Below are 19,315 nucleotides of genomic sequence, written 5' to 3'. Positions count from 1 at the left end.
CTGGCGAGGCAGCATGAGCATCTGTTCGGAAGGAGATTGCTTTAATTACCGGCTGGATATCCTCGTTCCCCAAAGTGCTCCCGAGGGCTGCGTTAACGCTGTGTGTGAGAGGAGGCCTGATCACTCAAACAACCTGCAACCTTCCCACTTGTGCAGTACCAGAGGCCTAGACACGCTGGCGGTGTGAATAGAGAAAGTAAAGTGAGGGCTCCTGCATTCATCTTGTTAGCTGTAATTGAAAAGGAATGTTGTGGAGCTTCAATTATCCGAGCACCTGTATTAACCACCATCTGCTTACAAAGGACCTTGCCGGCACAGGACGCTAGCACCTTTCTGCAAACTGAACTCAACCAGCAAAAACTGCACCAGCATTATACTGGCAGCCACAAATGACAGACTGTTTCCAGGGCTTGAACACACATCAGCCCACAAAGCTATCTTGCTCTCTCTCTCTGCCCAGCCTGATGACATTCAACAGTGGCAGATCTGAACACATACTCCTGCTCCCTCAAAGACCTGCTGCTATGGATTTTCATTATGTTTAGTGATGTTAAAAACGGTGTCAATGAAACGCCATTAATGTCGAGCTAAAGAATGGTGGTGTTTAGATCCACCACAGTTTTGCTGCAAACTTCTTCTTGATCTGGACAGCTTATTCTAGACAGGAGTATTTATAAATTCTTATAATTACTTAAAAGACTTAACAATATGTTATCAATATGAATCTGTATACAGTATGTCCATTTTGGTATTAGTGTGTGTGTGTGTGTGTGTGTGTGTGTGTGTGTGTGTGTGTGTGTGTGTATATGTATATATAGTGCAAGCAGGGAGAGGGTTAATTCCTCCCTCCTGGGAAAAAAAACATGTGCAAATGCTCATTTGCCTAATTACATTGTTAATTGTTTTATTATTAATTATCCCCTGCACCTGGTGATTATTGTAAATTAGAGCCAGGTGCAGGGTATTTAAAGAAAGCAGCCAGTGTGCTCAGGGCTGCTGCTCTGTGGAGGGCCTGGTGGATGGTGCTTTCAACCATTTTGGGGGCGGGGAGGGGGAAGGTACTGTGTGAAAAACGTTTTTGTGTGTTTTGTTTTTATAACAGGTAAACAGCCTAGCTGTCCTGTTTTATAGTTAGGTACCAGTTGTGTTTAGTTAGGGTTCAAAACAGAGCCAGGTGTTTTGTTTTGTTTTTGTGTTTATTAAAAATAGCGTGTAAGCGCTTTAAACTTCCACTTCTGGGTCCTGCTTTTAAAGGGCTAACGAACTGTGGTGAGGTGCAGTCTCTGCTCTTACAGACCCGTTCACTGCAATCTGCTCTTACAGACCCGAATCACTGCAATCTGCTCTTACAGACCCGTTCCACTGCAATCTGCTCTTGTGTGTGTGCAATGTGTGTGTGTGTGTGTGTGTGTGTATGCAATCTGCTCTTATACTAATACAGACCCGTTCCACTGCAATCTGCTCTTACAGACCCGTATGCAATCTGCTGCTGTATGCTCTTACAGACCCGTTCCACTGCAATCTGCTCTTACAGACCCGTTCACTGCAATCTGCTCTTACAGACCCGTTAATGTACAATGGGATGCAGCAATGAAAACTCAGTTACAAATGAACACAAATGCATTATCCTGCAGAACACTTACGGTTCCTAATCTGTGCAGTAAACAGTACATTTTCATTTCAATTATTCCTTTGTGCTCCAGGACGGCTCCCCAGGGGTTTTACCCCCCCCCCCCAGACCCCTTGTTGTTAGGGGTGTCCCGGGGGAGTTACAATACAGGCAGTTAATCTGATCACAATAAACATTCACTCAGTCAGCCCCCTCTTGCAGTCCTGTGCCATCGCTGTTCAGCCTGGAAAATGCAGTTTCTCTACTTCCTCTAGGAACTGAATAACTGAGCTATAGTGTGCAGTCCATTGGCCTGACTGAGTCTGAGTGCAGCTTCTCCCAGACTGGAGGAGTAGGACACTGTTCTGTTTCACTGGATATTTATAGGGCTGGGCTTGAACGAGTGTAGTTCAATAAATCACTGTATGGATTGTGATGAACTCAACCGATGATCAGAGACACGTTGTATAGTATTGCAATCTGCTCTTACAGACCCATTCCACTGCAATCTGCTCTTACAGACCCGTTCCTGCACTGCAATCTGCTCTACTACAGACCCGTTCACTGCAATCTGCTCTTACAGACCCGTTCCACTGCAATTTCACTGCAATCTGCTCTTACAGACCCGTTCACTGCAATCTGCTCTTACAGACCCGTTCCACTGCAATCTGCTCCTACAGACCCGTTCAATCTGCTCTTACAGACCCGTTCTGCTCTGCAATCTGCTCCTACAGACCCGTTCCACTGCAATCTGCTCTTACAGACCCGTTCCACTGCAATCTGCTCTTACAGACCCGTTCACTGCAATCTGCTCTTACAGACCCGTTCCACTGCAATCTGCTCTTACAGACCCGTTCCACTGCAATCTGCTCTTACAGACCCGTTCACTGCAATCTGCTCTTACAGACCCGTTCACTGCAATCTGCTCTTACAGACCCGTTCACTGCAATCTGCTCTTACAGACCCGTTCCACTGCAATCTGCTCTTACAGACCCGTTCACTGCAATCTGCAATCTGCTCTGCTACAGACCCGTTCCACTGCAATCTGCTCTTACAGACCCGTTCACTGCAATCTGCTCTTACAGACCCGTTCACTGCAATCTGCTCTTACATTCTGCAATCTGCTCTTACAGACCCGTTCCACTGCAATCTGCTCTTACAGACCCGTTCCACTGCAATTCTCTTACAGACCCGTTCCACTGCAATCTGCTCTTACAGACCCGTTCACTGCAATCTGCTCTACAGACCCGTTCCACATTCACTGCAATCTGCTCTTACAGACCCGTTCCACTGCAATCTGCTCTTACAGACCCGTTCACTGCTGCTCTTACAGACCCGTTCCACTGCATCTGCTCTTACAGACCTGTTCACTGCAATCTGCTCTTACAGACCCGTTCACTGCAATCTGCTCTTACAGACCCGTTCCACTGCAATCTGCTCTTACAGACCCGTTCCACTGCAATCTGCTCTTACAGACCCGTTCCACTGCAATCTGCTCTTACAGACCCGTTCACTGCAATCTGCTCTTACATCAATCTGCTCTTACAGACCCGTTCACTGCAATCTGCTCTTACAGACCCGTTCCACTGCACTGCAATCTGCTCCACTGCTACAGACCCGTTCACTGCAATCTGCTCTTACAGACCCGTTCAGACCCGTTCTGCATCTGCTCTTACAGACCCGTTCTGCAATCTGCTCTTACAGACCCGTTCCACTGCAATCTGCTCTTACAGACCCGTTCCACTGCACTGCTCTTACATCTGCAATCTGCTCTTACAGACCCGTTCACTGCAATCTGCTCTTACAGACCCGTTCCACTGCAATCTGCTCTTACAGACCCGTTCTCACTGCAATCTGCTCTTACAGACCCGTTCCACTGCAATCTGCTCACAGACCCGTTCTGCAATCTGCTCTTACAGACCCGTTCACTGCAATCTGCTCTTACAGACCCGTTCCTGCAATCTGCAATCTGCTCTCTGCTCCTACAGACCCGTTCACTGCAATCTGCTCTTCTGCTCTTACAGACCCGTTCCACTGCAATCTGCTCTTACAGACCCGTTCACTGCAATCTGCTCTTACAGACCCGTTCACTGCAATCTGCTCTTACAGACCCGTTCACTGCAATCTGCTCTTACAGACCCGTTCCACTGCACTGCAATCTGCAATCTGCTCTACAGACCCGTTCACTGCAATCTGCTCTTACAGACCCGTTCCACTGCAATCTGCTCTTACAGACCCGTTCCACTGCAATCTGCTCTTACAGACCCGTTCCACTGCAATCTGCTCTGCTACAGACCCGTTCCACTGCAATCTGCTCTGCTCTACAGACCCGTTCCACTGCAATCTGCTCTTACAGACCCGTTCCACTGCAATCTGCTCTTACAGACCCGTTCCACTGCAATCTGCTCTTACAGACCCGTTCCACTGCAATCTGCTCTTACAGACCCGTTCCACTGCAATCTGCTCTTACAGACCCGTTCCACTGCAATCTGCTCTTACAGACCCGTTCCACTGCAATCTGCTCTTACAGACCCCGTTCACTGCAATCTGCTCTTACAGACCCGTTCCACTGCAATCTGCTCTTACAGACCCGTTCCACTGCAATCTGCTCTTACAGACCCGTTCACTGCAATCTGCTCTTACAGACCCGTTCCACTGCAATCTGCTCTTACAGACCCGTTCACTGCAATCTGCTCTTACAGACCCGTTCCACTGCAATCTGCTCTTACAGACCCGTTCACTGCAATCTGCTCTTACAGACCCGTTCCACTGCAATCTGCTCTTACAGACCCGTTCACTGCAATCTGCTCTTACAGACCCGTTCCACTGCAATCTGCTCTTACAGACCCGTTCCACTGCAATCTGCTCTTACAGACCCGTTCACTGCAATCTGCTCTTACAGACCCGTTCACTGCAATCTGCTCTTACAGACCCGTTCCACTGCAATCTGCTCTTACAGACCCGTTCACTGCAATCTGCTCTTACAGACCCGTTCACTGCAATCTGCTCTTACAGACCCGTTCACTGCAATCTGCTCTTACAGACCCGTTCCACTGCAATCTGCTCTTACAGACCCGTTCACTGCAATCTGCTCTTACAGACCCGTTCACTGCAATCTGCTCTTACAGACCCGTTCCACTGCAATCTGCTCTTACAGACCCGTTCTGCAATCTGCTCTTACAGACCCGTTCACTGCAATCTGCTCTTCTTACAGACCCGTTCACTGCAATCTGCTCTTACAGACCCGTTCCACTGCAATCTGCCAGTGCTACGGCTGTGCTGATCTCTTTTAAATGATTTCACTTTCACTGCTTTCAAAGGCTTCTTGTTTTTCTTCAGGGTTCGGATTGAAGCAGCCATGGATGTCTCAGTGTAATGTAAAAGCTGTAATGTATGCACAGAGTGACATTTCCACATGTGTTTAGAGGGCTGTGCCTTCTGTGCAAGCTGTCAGCCAGTCAATTACAGGGAATCTTCTCGATCCGCAGTGACTGTCCAGTCTGCCAATTGTGGTGTTTATTGCTGCCTTGAACATGCAATCTAACAAGCCTGCAATCCTGATTTAATTGCAGCTTTTCCAGTGAGCATCGTGCTGAGTGACAGTGGGTGTGTGTCGTATTTCCACCCTTAACTCCAAGTCATTAGGACGGTGTTTATTCTGTCCTGCCACGGACCCCCTCATTTACTCTAACATTACAATTCTTCAATTTATTCTTTCAATTTAACTTGCAAAAATGTTTTGCATATCCCCAGCGACGAATGCACTTGATCAGTCAAGCACAGTGCAATTAAACTGTCCCCAGGAGCCATAGAAATATTTGTTTGTTTGTTGCTGCTACACTATACATCAAAGTCACAGTATTGTGAGTCGTTGACTTTTCAATTTGTTCATTTTTTTTTTGTGAATTTGGAGCAAAATAATTGACTTTCTAAATTTGAAAAATAAAAAAATGAATATAGAGTATGTAAATGCAATGTCAAGTCCCTGTTGAGCCCTAGTCTGCCTCTCTGCCTCTCTGGGTCTTTTGGAAAAACCTACTCTTCCAGTGGCCCAGTACAATAGGTCTTCGACGGACACAGCTGGATGAAAGCCACTCTTTAAGACACAGCGTGTATCATTCAGCCTCTCCCTGAAGCAGAGGCTCCTCAATCAAGGCTTCATTAGCTGATCAGCCTGGCCCTGTTCTTCAGGCACATCCACGGAGGCCTGTTCAAGCAACTGTTTCAGAGCCGTGCTCCGACACGCTCTCCTGTTGTTCATTACACGCCATGTTTTATTCATAAATACTGACCCCAAATCCGTCTTTAAACAATTTCAAAATATCAATGCAATTACTTTTGTTACATATGAGCCAGTTACTAATTAATGAACGTCCCGCTGCATTATTCATGAACCCGAAATTAACGTTTAAATGACTTGCCGCCCATAAAAACAACAGCGAGACAGCAGTCAGGAGGCGGAAATGTCAAAACTGATCTGTAATGGTGTGTGTGTGCATTCGTGCGTGCGTGCGTGTGGGCGGGCAGGTATTACTATCAATGTGGGGACAACATTTGAGACAATGTCCCCACAAAGACAGTAACTCCTGAAAAAACAACTTTGTGGGGACGTCCCCACTTTGTCAAACACCTTTTTAAGAACTAAGTATGCCTTTAAATATTGCCAAAATATTTAGTTTGTTGTCGACTTTCACCCTGTGTGGAGTTTTGTCTGATAAAAATATAGTGAGAGTCAATGAGAAGTCCCCACAAGTATATGAAAACAAACATGTGTGTGCATGCTGCAAAGCTGCTTTTGTTATAAAGTTGTCATCATTTCCGCCTCCTGACTGCTGTCTTCACACTAAACTTGCCCTTAAGGTTCCCTCTGTTTATTTTGTAAGATGCAGGTGCATTACCTGTTCGCAGTGCTCTGTAGCTTTCTGCACATTATGTAATAGCAGCTCTGAAAGATGGATTGAGCTGTCCCAGGTGTGAAGCATGACTACCCCAGGGTGCACAGTGTACATCCATATACCCAAGGCCTTCTGTCTGAGCTAGCTAGTAAATCACTGCTGGTTGCTTACCACCCTATACCTGGCTCTGCAGATAGATGGTCTGGCAGGCTGCATGGTGAGTCTAGCCAAATATGTCCCTGGAAAAACACTCTGTTCGGACCAACATCAGAGTGTCTATTACATGATATACTGTGGATCTTACTTGTAATGTCATCGATCTGGAAGTGTTTTCAGTGTCTATTACATGATATACTGTGGATCGGACTTGTTCTGACATCGATCTGGAAGTGTTTTCTAGGCAACAGCAAACCGGTTCTCCTGGCATTTCTGTTAGCGTTGTTCCAGGTGTAGACCCTTCTTAGAGACCTGTATGAGATTTACAATTAGGATAAACTGGGTTTTAACAACCCCTTTCCATGAGTGTCCCAGTGACAGCAGGCGATCAGGTCTGGAATCAGGTCATACTTGAACCCTATTGGGGGGACAGTGTGAAGGCAGCATGCAATGCCCATACATTGTAAAAAAGTATTTGGGTTCTGGACACAATGGAATACCCAGTGTGCATTGCTGCCATTGTGAAGGCATTGTTCTGCAGTTATTAGCTCTGTGGTACCATTGCACCAATGGAAGTCTCATTCCATTGCAGCTTCCTTTGTGCTACCATTTCCCTAAGTACAGAACCACTGCCCCTCGCCATTGAGGATCGATTGGGAAGAGTGGACTGGAGCCCTCTGGCTTCTGAGTATTCCTACAGCAAAGTATATAGCACTCCGTGAGCAGAGCTGGGGAGGGGTCTCTGTGTTTGCTACAGGACTGATCCCCTTGCTGCTGTTGGTGTCTGGCCTCAGGGGACTTCGTTAGCCCACTGAACACTTTTTTTTTTGTGTGTGTGTGTTTTAATAATGTTTTATTTACTCTTGTTACCCAGCCTGAGACACATCAGAGAATGATGGAGAGGAGGGGCAGGGGTCGATACGGAACACATTGTGCTGGAGGGAGGGAGGGGGTGTGGGGGGAGCTGGCAGCTCTTGATAGAGTTTCCTTGCTATTGTGCAACTCAACTGTGCAAATACACGAGACCATTCAATTAAAACAAGTGACAGAAAAAACATGATTGAATTCCTCTAATGGCTACCTGGCTCTACAGTATTAATATCCTGTCACAGAGTGGCTACCTGGCTACTGTATTAATATCCACTGTCACAGAGTGGCTACCTGGATCTACAGTATTAATATCCACTGTCACAGAGTGGCTACCTGAATCTACAGTATTAATATCCACTGTCACAGAGTGGCTACCTGAATCTACAGTATTAATATCCACTGTCACAGAGTGGCTACCTGACTACAGTATTGGCTACCAGAGTGGCTCTACTACAGTATTAATATCCACTGTCATTACCTGATATTAATATCCACTGTCACAGAGTGGCTACCTGAATCTACAGTATTAATATACACTGTCACAGAGTCTACCTGTATTAATATCCACTGTCACAGAGTGGCTACCTGAATCTCTACACTGTCACAGAGTGGCTACCTGCTCTACAGTATTAATATCCACTGTCACAGAGTGGCTACACAGTATTAATATCCACTGTCACAGTATTAATATCCACTGTGGCTACCTGAATCTACAGTATTAATATCCACTGTCACAGAGTGGCTACCTGAATCTACAGTATTAATATCCACTGTCACAGAGTGGCTACCTGAATCTACAGTATTAATATCCACTGTCACAGAGTGGCTACCTGGATCTACAGTATTAATATCCTGTCACAGAGTGGCTACCTGGATCTACAGTATTAATATCCACTGTCACAGAGTGGCTACCTGAATCTACAGTATTAATATCCACTGTCACAGAGTGGCTACCTGAATCTACAGTATTAATATCCACTGTCACAGAGTGGCTACCTGAATCTACAGTATGTTTAGGGTTTATTCAGTTTATGGGGCTCTCTGTCCTGTTTGCACAATCCATTCGTGAAGTTCTGTTACTAATCAGGCACAACTCTTTAAAAGAACAACTTTGTTGCCATTGTATTAATTAAACATATTTGCAGGTTTCCAGTATGTGATCTGTAAACTGTGTTCTATAGTTCTGATTCTGTTAGATTATGACAGGTGGTTTGACAGCTCTTTAGAGAGGGTGGCTGTGAGATTCTTCTTTGTAACACGCTTGACGCAGAAAAGATTGAAATGAGCTTTGAACAGTTCGAAGAGAGAAGTTGCAAAAAGTTCTAAAATGAAAAAATGACACATTTGCAAAGATTGCTCTGAGCAGGAAAATGAAATGTGAAAGGAGATGATTAGAGGAGTCTACATTCAGTGAGCAATGAAAGCATTCTCCTACATGAGGAGTGCAATGTGTCAGCAGTGCTTGAAATGAGAATCGTTCACACTCTGCTGTTTCTCTTCCTCACTGGCAGGGCGACGGCCACACACAGAGGACAGATCATCTTCAAAGACGCCTTGGCTCAGCAGCTGTGTGAGCAGGGAGGTGAGAGACACGCCCACCATTTCACTATCCAGCAACAACATGGCAGAGACACACCCACCATCTCACTGACCAGCAATAACATGACAGAGACACACCCACCATCTCACTGACCAGCAACAACATGGCAGAGACACACCCACCATCTCACTGACCTGACCAGCAACAACATGGCAGAGACACGCCCACCATCTCACTGACCAGCAACAACATGGCAGAGACACGCCCACCATCTCACTGACCAGCAACAACATGGCAGAGACACGCCCACCATCTCACTGACCAGCAACAACATGACAGAGAACATGACAGAGACACACCCACCATCTCACTGACCAGCAACAACATGACAGAGACACACCCACCATCTCACTGACCAGCAACAACATGACAGAGACACACCCACCATCTCACTGACCAGCAACCATCTCACTGACCTGACCAGCAACAACATGGCAGCAACAACATGACAGAGACAACACCACACTGACCAGCAACAACATGACAGAGACACACCCACCATCTCACTGACAGAACAACATGACAGAGACACACCCACCATCTCACTGACCTGACCAGCAACAACATGACCAGCAGAGACACAGAGACACCACCATCTCACTGACCAGCAACAACATGGCAGAGACACACCCACCATCTCACTGACCAGCAACAACATGACAGAGACACACCCACCATCTCACTGACCAGCAACAACATGACAGAGACACACCCACCATCTCACTGACCAGCAACAACATGACATGACAGAGACACACCCACCATCTCACTGACCAGCAACAACATGACAGAGACACACCCACCATCTCACTGACCAGCAACAACATGACAGAGACACACCCACCATCTCACTGACCAGCAACAACATGACAGAGACACACCCACCATCTCACTGACCTGAGCAACAACATGGCAGAGACACACCCACCATCTCACTGACCAGCAACAACATGACAGAGACAAGCCCACCATCTCACTGACCTGACCAGCAACAACATGGCAGAGACACACCCACCATCTCACTGACCAGCAACAACATGGCAGAGACACACCCACCATCTCACTGACCAGCAACAACATGACTGACCAGCAACAACATGACAGAGACACACCCACCATCTCACTGACCAGCAACAACATGACAGAGACACACCCACCATCTCACTGACCAGCAACAACATGGCAGAGACACAACAACATGGCAGAGACCCACCATCTCACTGACCAGCAACAACATGACAGAGACACACCCACCATCTCACTGACCTGAGCAACAACATGACAGAGACACACCCACCATCTCACTGACCACAACAACATGAGAGACACACCCACCATCTCACTGACCAGCAACAACATGACAGAGACACACCCACCATCTCACTGACCTGAGCAACAACATGGCAGAGACACGCCCACCATCTCACTGACCAGCCAACATCACACCCACCATCTCACTGACCAGCAACAACATGGCAGAGACACACCCACCATCTCACTGACCACACCCACCATCTCACTGACCTGACCAGCAACAACATGACAGAGACACACCACCATCTCACTGACCAGCAACAACACTGAGACACACCCACCATCTCACTGACCAGCAACAACATGGCAGAGACACGCCCACCATCTCACTGACCAGCAACAACATGGCAGAGACACACCCACCATCTCACTGACCAGCAACAACATGACAGAGACACACCCACCATCTCACTGACCAGCAACAACATGAGAGACACACCCACCATCTCACTGACCAGCAACAACATGACAGAGACACACCCACCATCTCACTGACCAGCAACAACATGGCAGAGACACACCCACCATCTCACTGACCAGCAACAACATGGCAGAGACACACCCACCATCTCACTGACCAGCAACAACATGACCAGCAACACACCCACCATCTCACTGACCAGAGACAGAGACACACCCACCATCTCACTGACCAGCAACAACATGACAGAGACACACCCACCATCTCACTGACCAGCAACAACATGGCAGAGACACACCCACCATCTCACTGACCAGCAACAACATGACAGAGACACACCCACCATGACAGAGACAAGCCCACCACCTCACTGACTGACCAGCAACAACATGAGAGACACACCCACCATCTCACTGACCAGCAACAACATGACAGAGACACACCCACCATCTCACTGACCAGCAACAACATGACAGAGACACACCCACCATCTCACTGACCAGCAACAACATGACAGAGACACACCCACCATCTCACTGACCAGCAACAACATGGCAGAGACACACCCACCATCTCACTGACCAGCAACAACATGGCAGAGACACACCCACCATCTCACTGACCAGCAACAACATGACAGAGACAGCAACAACATGACCCACCCACCATCTCACTGACCAGCAACAACATGGCAGAGACACACCCACCATCTCACTGACCTGACAACAACATGACAGAGACAGCCATCTCACCAGCAACATGACAGAGACACACCCACCATCTCACTGACCAGCAACAACATGACAGAGACACACCCACCATCTCACTGACCAGCAACAACATGGCAGAGACACACCCACCATCTCACTGACCAGCAACAACATGACAGAGACACACCCACCATCTCACTGACACACAGACCAACAACATGACAGAGACACACCCACCATCTCACTGACCAGCAACAACATGACAGAGACACACCCACCATCTCACTGACCTGACCAGCAACAACATGGCAGAGACACACCCACCATCTCACTGACCAGCAACAACATGACAGAGACACACCCACCATCTCACTGACCAGCAACAACATGACAGAGACACACCCACCATGACAGAGACACACCCACCATCTCACTGACCAGCAACAACATGGCAGAGACACACCCACCATCTCACTGACCAGCACAGAGACACACCCACCATGACCAGCAACAACATGGCAGAGACACACTCACCATCTCACTGACCTGACCAGCAACAACATGACAGAGACACACCCACCATCTCACTGACCAGCAACAACATGACAGAGACACACCCACCATCTCACTGACCAGCAACAACATGACAGAGACACACCCACCATCTCACTGACCAGCAACAACATGCAACCAGCAACAATGGCAGAGACACACCCACCATGACAGCAACAACATGACAGAGACACACCCACCATCTCACTGACCTGACCAGCAACAACATGACAGAGACACACCCACCATCTCACTGACCAGCAACAACATGACAGAGACAGCCCACCACACTGACCTGACCAGCAACAACATGACAGAGACACACCCACCATCTCACTGACCTGACCAGCAACAACATGACAGAGACACACCCACCATCTCACTGACCAGCAACAACATGACAGAGACACACCCACCATCTCACTGACCTGACCAGCAACAACATGACAGAGACACACCCACCATCTCAGTGACCAGCAACAACATGACAGAGACACACCCACCATCTCACTGACCAGCAACAACATGTAGGAGACAAATATATTGCAAAATGCTAACAATATATTTCAAATATGCTGTAATGGATTTTATTGCTTTTCCATAATCTTTTACAGTATACAGCTATGGCCAAACTTTTTGCATCTTCTATAATTTTAGAATTGAGACATCATTAAAAATAAAAACTATATGAACATAATTTAGATAAATCTACTAAAAGCTATAATAGTCAGTTTCTATAGGGCGATGCAAACTTTTAGGCATAGTTGTACAATATATAACCACATCATTTTCAGCATCCATTGAAAACATATTGCAATATATTTAAGCAGCCGTTTTGGAATATATTTTAACATGTGCTTCTAAGTAGATTTCTAAATGCATTTTGTAAGTGTTATTATTAGAGTTTGTTTTGTATACACTGTTCTGGATTCCTCTTCCATGTAGAACGTGACTGAGAAGCAGCAGCTCCAGTAGCATTGTGCTTTGTTTCCCAGAACAGTGTTCTGCAATACGGGCTGAGATTCAGTTTGCTCATAGTGTCTTTAAAGAAGTACCAAATAACAAAAACAATAGCTGTCAAAAATATTTTGTGTTTTTGAAAAGTTAGGGCGTTATTAGAATACCAGGATTGCAATTCTCTTTTCACAGTATTTGTTTTTTCAGTGCCTCTTTCAACGGGATAATATACTAACACAATAATTCCATGACCCAGTCAGTCTCCTCCACTTCCTCCAGCTATGTCTCTGGGGTCGAGGGGGTCACTGGGTACCAAGCCTGTCTGTCAGGAGAAGCTGCTGGTTGCTTAACATGGGAGAGAAGGCATTGAAAACATTCACTCTCTAGGTGAAACCAACTGGGAAGTGCAAGAATGTCAAACTACATGAAAGTAATGCAGGCAAACTCACAGCATTCTTGAACCTGGTATGGGACCAGGCATAAATACTTCGTTTCTGGAATATGGTAGGGGTGAGATTTGGTCAGATCTTTCTTTAAAAAGGAGCACAGGATGTTTACTGACCACAGCAGAACAGAGCAGAGGGATACTTTTGGTTATTATATATTATGCTAATGTTTTAATTAATAATAATAATAATAATAATAATAATAAAATAATAATAATAAGACTTCAGCAGCTGCTGAGATTCTAAGAGCTGAGAGGATGTGATTCCAGGGAGCCAGCATGCTCCTCTCCTCAGCACGGCCAGTGGATTCACACGAGCAGTGCTTGCCGTGATGGGGTGACTCTGCCTCTCTTGCTCGGGGGTCTGACAGTCCGTTCCAGGAGTTTGACCGCTGGATTCACACGAGCAGTGCTTGCTGTGATGGGGTGACTCTGCCTCCCTCGCTCGGGGGTCTGACAGTCCGTTCCAGGAGTTTGACCGCTGGATTCACACGAGCAGTGCTTGCTGTGATGGGGTGACTCTGCCTCCCTTGCTCGGGGGTCTGGTTAAACCCCAATACAACTGCATAGACTTCAGCAGCTGCTGATGATTCTAAGAGCTGAGAGGATGTGATTCACAGGGAGCCAGCATGCCTCCTCTCCTCAGCATGGATTCACACGAGCAGTGCTTGCCGTGATGGGGTGACTCTGCCTCTCTTGCTCGGGGGTCTGACAGTCCGTTCCAGGAGTTTGACCGCTGGATTCACACGAGCAGTGCTTGCTGTGATGGGGTGACTCTGCCTCCCTCGCTCGGGGGTCTGACAGTCCGTTCCAGGAGTTTGACCGCTGGATTCACACGAGCAGTGCTTGCTGTGATGGGGTGACTCTGCCTCCCTCACTCGGGGGTCTGACAGTCCATTCCAGGAGTTTGACCGCTGGATTCACACGAGCAGTGCTTGCTGTGATGGGGTGACTCTGCTCCCTCACTCGGGGGTCTGAGTCCGTTCCAGGAGTGTGACCGCTTCCACGGCAGTGCTTGCATGCACTGCCTCCTCTCGGGGGTCTGACTCAGCACGGCCAGCTGGATTCACACGAGCAGTGCTTGCTGTGATGGGGTGACTCTGCCTCTCTTGCTCGGGGGTCTGACAGTCCGTTCCAGGAGTTTGACCGCTGGATTCACACGAGCAGTGCTTGCTGTGATGGGGTGACTCTGCCTCCCTCGCTCGGGGGTCTGACAGTCCGTTCCAGGAGTTTGACCGCTGGATTCACACGAGCAGTGCTTGCTGTGATGGGGTGACTCTGCCTCCCTCGCTCGGGGGTCTGACAGTCCGTTCCAGGAGTTTGACCGCTGGATTCACACGAGCAGTGCTTGCTGTGATGGGGTGACTCTGCCTCCCTCGCTCGGGGGTCTGACAGTCCGTTCCAGGAGTTTGACCGCTGGATTCACACGAGCAGTGCTTGCTGTGATGGGGTGACTCTGCCTCCCTCGCTCGGGGCTCTGACAGTCCGTTCCAGGAGTTTGACCGCTGGATTCACACGAGCAGTGCTTGCTGTGATGGGGTGACTCTGCCTCCCTCGCTCGGGGGTCTGACAGTCCGTTCCAGGAGTTTGACCGCTGGATTCACACGAGCAGTGCTTGCTGTGATGGGGTGACTCTGCCTCCCTCGCTCGGGGGTCTGACAGTCCGTTCCAGGAGTTTGACCGCTGGATTCACACGAGCAGTGCTTGCTGTGATGGGGTGACTCTGCCTCCCTCGCTCGGGGGTCTGACAGTCCGTTCCAGGAGTTTGACCGCTGGATTCACACGAGCAGTGCTTGCTGTGATGGGGTGACTCTGCCTCCCTCGCTCGGGGGTCTGACAGTCCGTTCCAGGAGTTTGACCGCTGGATTCACACGAGCAGTGCTTGCTGTGATGGGGTGACTCTGCCTCTCTTGCTCGGGGGTCTGACAGTCCGTTCCAGGAGTTTGACTGCTGGGTTCACACGAGCAGTGCTTGCTGTGATGGGGTGACTCTGCCTCTCTTGCTCGGGGGTCTGACAGTCCGTTCCAGGAGTTTGACCGCTGGATTCACACGAGCAGTGCTTGCTGTGATGGGGTGACTCTGCCTCCCTCGCTCGGGGGTCTGACAGTCCGTTCCAGGAGTTTGACCGCTGGATTCACACGAGCAGTGCTTGCTGTGATGGGGTGACTCTGCCTCCCTCGCTCGGGGGTCTGACAGTCCGTTCCAGGAGTTTGACCGCTGGATTCACACGAGCAGTGCTTGCTGTGATGGGGTGACTCTGCCTCCCTCACTCGGGGGTCTGACAGTCCGTTCCAGGAGTTTGACCGCTGGATTCACACGAGCAGTGCTTGCTGTGATGGGGTGACTCTGCCTCCCTCGCTCGGGGCTCTGACAGTCCGTTCCAGGAGTTTGACTGCTGGATTCACACGAACAGTGCTTGCTGTGATGGGGTGACTCTGCCTCTCTTGCTCGGGGGTCTGACAGTCCGTTCCAGGAGTTTGACCGCTGGATTCACACGAGCAGTGCTTATCATTTACATTTCTCTGTAACAATACTCAAAATCATTTACATTTCATGGGAAGGGAGGTCAGAATTGAAAAGTTAAGCGATGTTTCTAATTGCTGCAGTCAATAATGTAAGAGCCGGCCCTTAATTAGAATACTTGAAGGTCGTAAATGTGCAGAGAGGCGTCGTGAGAGATACAATGTAATAAAGCATGCATCGACAAGGATCTCGTTCCAGGCGAATTCCTCCACTCCTTTATAATTTGTCACATTGTGTTGGAGTGCTCTCGGGAAATTTAAATTACAAATGAGCAAGGATTCAGAGAGCCCTGGGCAGTAGACCTCTTTCTCCTCCCTGAGCCTCACTCTTGAGATCTGGGAACCAATTCGCTGCTCTGGTTTTGAAGTGCTTCCATTTCAACTCCTGAATCGCAGGTGGTTCATTCTCTGTGAGATCCGCCTGCCTGCTTTTAGCTGGGATTTTATTTTTGGGTTAATGTCTTTTAAAGCAGCAGGAGCTGACAGAGACTGAAGGATGACTGCCTGTCAGTCTGTACAGCACAGGGATGGGGTCACACATCTTCCCTTTTCTGCACACTCTTACACACCCCAGCATGAACGCTGCCACTGAGTACATGCCCTCAGGCACTCCAATCACTATGGCTTTGCTAAGTGCACGACTCTTGGGGATATGACAGAGTAGCAGCCAACCAGTCCACATGAGACCCACAGAGGCTGCTGCTGCCCTCCTCTCCCTTGTCCTGGATTCCACAGCCCCCCCCCCCCCCCCCACTCTTGCCTGAAGCGTCACTCTGCACTTGTGCTGTAGCTCTGGCAGTTCTATGTGCTGAGGCATTGCTGAAGAAGCCTTTTCAACAGGAACCCCAGCAGCGTGTCACCCTGCCCTGGAGCCGCGTCCTTTCATTTCAATGTCCCTGTCAGTGGTGGTCAGTTTAAAGTTGTGATTCTGATCTGACACTACCTCTCTCCACTAAGATATGGTGTTCAGTGATGATGCTAATAATGGGGTCAGTAGCTCACCCATGCAGGATTCATAGTTAAAGCATGGTCATATTTAAATCCCCTGTGATTAGATCGTTAAAATAAACCCAGTGAGCTCCAGAAAGCACCACCTCACTTCAGACTTGAATTTGGGATGCGTTCAAAACACAATCATTATTTAAGTCAATAAATTAAATACATTTTAATATTTATGGAGGAAATGGTTTGTTTTGTGCAAAAGTAATATTTATTTAATCCATAAAATCACATTTAAAAAAATATACAAATAAAAGTAGATTGTTTAAAGGACTCCTGAGTTTTTGAATCGTTTAATATTTGTGTTGTGTCTGCAGCTGATGAAGTCAGTCCCTGTGTTTCTGTTGATCTGTCTGAATGCACCTGATTAAATCACTTCTCATGCAGTAAATAATGAATTGACTCGGGCAGGCCTCTGCTCTCGCTGCTCTGTGCCCTGGGAAGCAGAGGCTGAAGGTTTGCTCGGGGATTATCTGAAATCTGTCTGGTTTTTGTTTTTGATATTCATGATCTCATCTCGTTTGCAATGCTTGACTGACACTTTCTCCTATTTCAGATCCTCCCCCAGCCCCCCTTGAAAGTGATTCTGTCTATGGGGGTCTCTGGTAAAATGTATTGATAAATAAGTAAAGGTTTATAGATGTATATACTGACCTACAGTGAAGACCTCTCTCTCTGTTTCTTGCTCACAAACACAGAGCAGGTTTTGCCCTCATTTTTTTTAAGGGAAAAACAACAGCATCATCATTTCTATCCAACTAGCCAGTCGTGGGAGACGATCCATCTTTACGTTTTGGGTTGTTTCTTGTTATTGCTTTTTAATTTATTTATTCATTTAACAAAAATAGATGCAAAAATTGCAGCCCCCCCCGCCTCCATTCAATTCTGTTAAAAAAGTGTATTTTCTGTGAGAGACTGTTAATACTCTACCACCTCCTCCATCACATTGTCCTGTCATGTTCACACTGGTCCAGTCGCAACCCCAGTTCAAACTCATCCAGTCACAATCCCACTTCAAACCCGTCCAGTTAGAATCCCAGTTCACACGGGTCCTGTCAGAATCCCAGTTCACACGGGTCCTGTCAGTCCCAGTTCACACGGGTCCTGTCAGAATCCCAGTTCACACGTTCACACACACGGGTCCTGTCAGAATCCCAGTTCACACGGGTCCTGTCAGAATCCCAGTTCACACGGGTCCTGTCAGAATCCCAGTTCACACGGGTCCTGTCAGAATCCCAGTTCACACGGGTCCTGTCAGAATCCCAGTTCACACGGGTCCTGTCAGAATCCCAGTTCACACGGGTCCTGTCAGAATCCCAGTTCACACGGGTCCTGTCAGAATCCCAGTTCACACGGGTCCTGTCAGAATCCCAGTTCACACGGGTCCTGTCAGAATCCCAGTTCACACGGGTCCTGTCAGAATCCCAGTTCACACGGGTCCTGTCAGAATCCCAGTTCACACGGGTCCTGTCTGAATCCCAGTTCACACGGGTCCTGTCTGAGAGTTCACACGGGTCCTGTCAGTCCCAGTTCACACGGGTCCTGTCAGAATCCCAGTTCACACGGGTCCTGTCAGAATCCCAGTTCACACGGGTCCTGTCAGAATCCCAGTTCACACGGGTCCTGTCAGAATCCCAGTTCACACGGGTCCTGTCAGAATCCCAGTTCACACGGGTCCTGTCAGAGTCCCAGTTCACACGGGTCCTGTCAGAATCCCAGTTCACACGGGTCCTGTCACAATCCCAATCCCAGTTCACACGGGTCCTGTCACCTGTCAACACGGGTCCCAGTTCACACGGGTCCTGTCAGAATCCCAGTTCACACGGGTCCTGTCAGAATCCCAGTTCACACGGGTCCTGTCAGAATCCCAGTTCACACGGGTCCTGTCAGAGTCCCAGTTCACACGGGTCCTGTCAGAATCCCAGTTCACACGGGTCCTGTCAGAATCCCAGTTCACACGGGTCCTGTCAGAATCCCAGTTCACACGGGTCCTGTCAGAGTCCCAGTTCACACGGGTCCTGTCAGAGTCCCAGTTCACACGGGTCCTGTCAGAATCCCAGTTCACACGGGTCCTGTCAGAATCCCAGTTCACACGGGTCCTGTCAGACCCAGTTCACACGGGTCCCAGTTCACACGGGTCCTGTCAGAGTCCCAGTTCACACGGGTCCTGTCAGAATCCCAGTTCACACGGGTCCTGTCAGAATCCCAGTTCACACGGGTCCTGTCAGAATCCCAGTTCACACGGGTCCTGTCAGAATCCCAGTT

At 48.4% G+C, this 19,315-nt stretch overlaps 1 protein-coding gene across 1 annotated transcript in view; it reads left to right on the top strand.

The window, feature by feature from the left end:
• Positions 1-19,315, top strand: part of LOC121320131 (reelin-like) — a 170,826-nt gene that overhangs the window by 43,350 nt on the left and 108,161 nt on the right. Inside the window, exon 4 of the mRNA XM_041258389.1 lies at positions 9,042-9,112. Coding sequence (XP_041114323.1) covers positions 9,042-9,112 — 71 coding nt within the window. The remainder of the gene's footprint in view (positions 1-9,041; positions 9,113-19,315) is intronic.

This window comes from Polyodon spathula, chromosome 8, assembly GCF_017654505.1.
Source record: "Polyodon spathula isolate WHYD16114869_AA chromosome 8, ASM1765450v1, whole genome shotgun sequence".
NCBI lineage: Eukaryota > Metazoa > Chordata > Actinopteri > Acipenseriformes > Polyodontidae > Polyodon > Polyodon spathula.
Note: the sequence above shows the minus strand (reverse complement) of the source record. Positions and strands in the feature narration are given on the sequence as shown.